General features: G+C 35.2%; 1 protein-coding gene across 1 annotated transcript; it reads left to right on the top strand.

Annotated features, from left to right (window-relative positions):
* Window positions 1–1,511: 1,511 nt before the first annotated feature.
* On the top strand, window positions 1,512–3,867 carry LOC116347328. Its single transcript, XM_031777889.1, has 5 exons — window positions 1,512–1,948; window positions 2,311–2,686; window positions 2,931–3,132; window positions 3,241–3,521; window positions 3,608–3,867. The coding sequence occupies exons 1-5, from the start codon at window positions 1,679–1,681 to the stop codon at window positions 3,796–3,798; spliced, it is 1,320 nt and encodes a 439-aa protein (XP_031633749.1). The 5' UTR covers window positions 1,512–1,678; the 3' UTR covers window positions 3,799–3,867.
* Window positions 3,868–4,820: the final 953 nt, after the last annotated feature.

Here is a 4,820-nt window from a genome sequence, read left to right as displayed (position 1 = left end):
TGCATTTTGACAATTCAATGATGATTGAATATGGCCGTTATTTCCATATTAAAACTCTTTTTGCATAGAAAACCGTGCGAAAGTTTTCGGAAATTCATGTGAATTTCATGGAAATCGACATATTTTGATGTTTCGGAAAATGAGCTACATTTAATTGCATTTAATGTAAAAATAAATTGGTCCACGGCATGCACCATCTCGGGCTGATATAGGTATCTAAAAAAATTTGCTTGATTCTTTCCTCACAAAAAATTGATTCTTTCCTCACACGGTGAAAGAGCCGGTAAGTGTAAAATAAGTCACTTTTTAAAATCTACGGAGTCGATTTGCATGAAACAAATATTTGAGTCTTAAAACTTTTGCACTCTCCTGTACTGCATGCGAACTTTGTTGATTTTCTTATCTCATTTGCATCATATTTCTAACTACGTTTCACTGTAACCATTCAAGCATCGTAATGGCAGTAAATTCATCATACACAAAGATACCGAAAATAGATTATATATAAACGATGCTGGCGTCATCGTTAACGACAATTGTAATATATCGCGTCATTCGAACAATTTATGATTGCATATGTAAAGTCTGGCTCTAATAAAGCTTGAACTATAACTTATAGGCTATAAGTAATCAGCTGTCCAATTGGCACGTTTTGTGTGTATAAGAAGAACTAACTGTCTTCGAACAGAGATATCGACATCACAATTGCCAGAGAAGGCATCTTGAGTTTGATTAATGGGACGGGGGGAGCCATGACTAGCAAAAAAACGCTAACAAATCGAAAAAATTCTCATTTCGAAAAATCGAAAAAGTGAAAAGCAAAAAAAGTTGTCACTTTCTCCTCAAAAACTCCAGCAAATTTTTGAAAGATCAGAAGGGGGAGCAATTTTTTTTTTTCATTTTGCAGACTGGACAAAATTCTGGACGCGTATATGACAGGCGGAGAGGGGGCCCCACTCTGCCAACCTATGATTTCAAACGGTGGACATGCCATTCCAAAGGAATTCGAATGAAGATCTTCTGAATCGTCAGTAGACTTGAACTTGTATTCCAATCGGAAACATTTCTCGTTTTTAGTGGGGAGGCACCTCTTTTATATTCAACACATTCAAAGATGAATCGCGCCCAACACATTCCCTGTGTTTGGCTTTTATCAAATGGTCGTTGGTATCTATTAACGAGAAAGCTGAGTGGTTGAGTGAATATTTAATTTGGATCACGGCGAACTATAAATATATCGCGTGCCGTCTCTTGTCAACAAATCACAATTTATAAGCCACGTGCCAAACGATACCGAAGCCCATATGTGGCGCTATATCCAAACACAAATCTGATGCATTAATCTAACCATTTTAGGATGTCATCCACAATGACCTTTTCCGCTACTGTTTGCAATGACAATAACATTTTATATGCATTATTTACGGTATATTTGCTTCAACAGGTTGATGGGCATTATCTGATCAACACAAAGCGCATATAAATGAAGAGCGACGGTTGCACAAGTGCATTTCTGGAATACTTGAACTACAGTGACTTTTGTTTAAGCCGTGACTTTCATTTTTATAAGAAAAGTTCAATTTCCAAAGAATTTTAATCGTATGCAAATTTCGATTTTGTAATTTGCAAGCCAAGAAATTCTATTACCAAAGATTCGATTAAAAAATTGATCACTAAAATGGCTGTGGAAATCGATACAAAAATAGTGGACCAAGTATTGAATGAATCAGAACCAACAGAATCGGATGATTCCATTCCAAATTGGATCAATATTGATTTTTTGGAAAAACATTTGCAAAACTTTTTCGGCGATAAACCAATTGCGATTGTCAATTTTGATGTAAAACCAGCCACGGCCAAGGGCGAAAATTATGCAAGCTATCTTTATCGAGTCACTGTCAACTATTCTGATGAATTATCAACATGTTCTGCATCACGGAGAAATTCAGTAAGTAGATTTGCGAATGAAGTTTTTTCTTCCAATCCCAGTAAGTGACGGTTGCTTACTGCTCAAATGTTGGAGTTTTTTCAAAGTATACACACCAGCTGTCATGACATCAAAATTAATTTTGGTTACCTTTTTTCGGCTAATTCGTTATTTTTGCCTTTCTGAAAGTAAAAATATTTTTAAAAAATTCCCATCCTTGAGAGCTGTTATTGGCACCGGAGAAGTGCGGTGGTGTGTAAAGCACTTATTCCATATAAATTTTCCAATACAAAACCGATTTTTCCGCTTTCATCAAATCGCCTATTTTGACCTCAAACTAATTTTAATTTTCATTCGTCATTTACTAACTTTACTCCATCCAGGATTTCAAACTATCCACTCTGAATATCATCATAAAAACAGCTGTACCGGGTGATTTTGCATTTGAAGCAATGTCCGCCAATGACATTTATACCAAAGAAATTGAATTCTATAAAAAAATTGCGCCAAAAATCAATGAAGCCTTAGAAAAACTGAATGAATCCAATCAACTAATAGCTACGCCATACGGCGTTTGCATTGAAAATAATGCAATTTTATTTGAGGATTTATCGTCAAAAGGTTATCGCATCGCATCCGTTCATCGTGGACTCAATTTTGATGAGGGAAAAATTGTATTGAAAAAAGCTGCCATGATCCATGCAATTCATGCTATTTTACAACAAGATGATCCACACATTTTTGAACACTTTAAATATGGTAAGAAAAATATGTTCGCTTTTTTGGAAAACTCAATGGAGGGAGTAAAATTTAGAAAAAAATCTGTACAGTGTTTTCAAAACCGATCCATATCGAAGCACTACCGATAATTGTTAACGGTATCGATCGGAAATAAAACTCTGGCTATTGGTCGGGCTCGGGCGTGAGAAACTGACCCATTGAGCACACAGCCGTATGGAACAGTTAAACGTGAAGAAAGACGCTGAATATGCCTTTTTTACAGGTTTAATGAGCCGCCACACGAATGTGTTGGACACCTTTTACGTGACTCAATTGAATGTGATGATGGAAGTTGTAGCTACGTGGCCAAATAGTGCTTATTATATAGAGAAATTAGAGCGTCTCCGCTGTAATTTAATGGAAAAAGGTGCAAAAGCCTTCGATGCAGAACCAAATCAATTCAACACATTGATCCATGGTGATATGTAAGAAATTTTTTCGATTTGAATTTTGCTTCGCAAATAAAAGCTTCAGCGATGAATTTAAATTATCGGGTGTAGTGCAGTGATTATTAAAATATGTCTTACTTTCAGGTGGGTCAACAATCTCATGATGAAATATGCAAATGAAACTACATCTATTGAAAATATGATCTTTATCGATTTTCAATACTCATGTTGGACATCGCCAACAATTGACTTACACTATTTCTTCAATAATTCGCTGGAAGAATCACTTCGACCCAGTCGTTTTAAGGAGTTGATTGTATTTTATCACGGGCATTTGACGGACTTTCTCCAACGATTGAAATACAAAGAACAAGTACCGACCTTGCAAGAGTTCCACGCACAATATTTGGACAAAAGTTTTTATGGTGAGATTTTTTGTTTTTGACAGAGATTTTTATCATCTTCAGAACTATTTACAAATTCAGTGCCTAACGAAGTTTCTATCAATCAGGTTTCATTGCATCGTGTTTAATTCAACCGTTAATGATCAACGAAGAAACAGCTGAAGCTGATATCGAGGCCTTGATAGTGGGCGACGAACGATCCCTGAAATATAAGCGCCTCATTTATTCGTCGGAAAAAGTTCGAGCCAATTTACGCAAATTAATTCCCATTTATGATAGCATGGGCATTTTTGATTGAGATTTCTTTTTATTATTTTGCCATTTATTTGGATTTTGGAATTTAAATAAAGGAAAATATTATTGAGAATCGTTTAATAACCGGTTGGATTGATTTACCCAAATAGATTACCTTTGATTCAACTTATTATAGATGTAACCTTTTGGTGATCATTGAAATTGCTCAGAAGCTTGAAACATTTTCACAGTTTTTATCAATAATATTAAGCTATAAAGAAATGGTTGACACAAAGTTGCCAAAAGACTTTAAAAACAAAAAAATAATTTGAATGCAATTTTTAAATTCTAGGTTTATTTTATTTGCAATATTTTTCTTTATTCAAATTCAGTGGAATGGTTATTTGATGAATGTAATCTTTTTGTAATAAATTGTATTGAAGTTTAAAGTATAAATTTTTTAATAAGACTATAAACGATGGGAACTAGTATCGTATATTCCCCATACAAATCAATTTTATCGATTCTACGAATACGACATCTGTTAAAAAAGATACCGATTTTTGTTACTACTGTTGCTTTGACACAGCTCGAGCGAACTATACGGCTATGGCTGTAGTACAGACGAACTAATACAAAAGAACACACAGACTCCGATCCTGTGTATGCGTATGTATTGTAAATTTTGCACAAGCAGCTACGATTGACGACTGAGTGCAAAATTTGTAATACATACGCATACACAGAATCGGAGTCAGTGTGTTCCTTTGTACGTTTACACGAGCTGTATTAAAACACCACTAGTAACAGAAATCGGCGAGTTTTTTATTAGATGTCGTATTGGTGGAATCGATAAAGAAAAATCTACGATATTAGCGCTCATTGACTGTAAATGTAAGTCATTCATTGTTGTGTGTTTGGTGATTGAAATCTTTTGAGATTCACTTCTTCTGGTGATGAAAATTCTTCATGTGAAGATTAGCGCTGCATTGCAGAGAGAATCGGGCTTCGCATCATTTACATGCGAACAGTTTCTCACCAGTGTGATGATTTCGCATGTGGCCTCGTAGTTGAGTAGAAAGGTGA

Source organism: Contarinia nasturtii, unplaced genomic scaffold, assembly GCF_009176525.2.
Source record: "Contarinia nasturtii isolate CC-2019 unplaced genomic scaffold, AAFC_CNas_1.1 Cnas_scaffold_1818, whole genome shotgun sequence".
NCBI classification, from domain to species: domain Eukaryota; kingdom Metazoa; phylum Arthropoda; class Insecta; order Diptera; family Cecidomyiidae; genus Contarinia; species Contarinia nasturtii.
Note: the sequence above shows the minus strand (reverse complement) of the source record. Positions and strands in the feature narration are given on the sequence as shown.

Coding starts and splice junctions, on each gene's coding strand:
- LOC116347328 (XM_031777889.1), top strand. CDS start 1,679: ATGGCTGTGGAAATCGATACAAAAATAGTGGACCAAGTATTGAATGAA. Junction 3,133..3,240: donor ACATTGATCCATGGTGATAT/GTAAGAAATTTT, acceptor TCTTACTTTCAG/GTGGGTCAACAATCTCATGA. Junction 3,522..3,607: donor TTTGGACAAAAGTTTTTATG/GTGAGATTTTTT, acceptor TCTATCAATCAG/GTTTCATTGCATCGTGTTTA.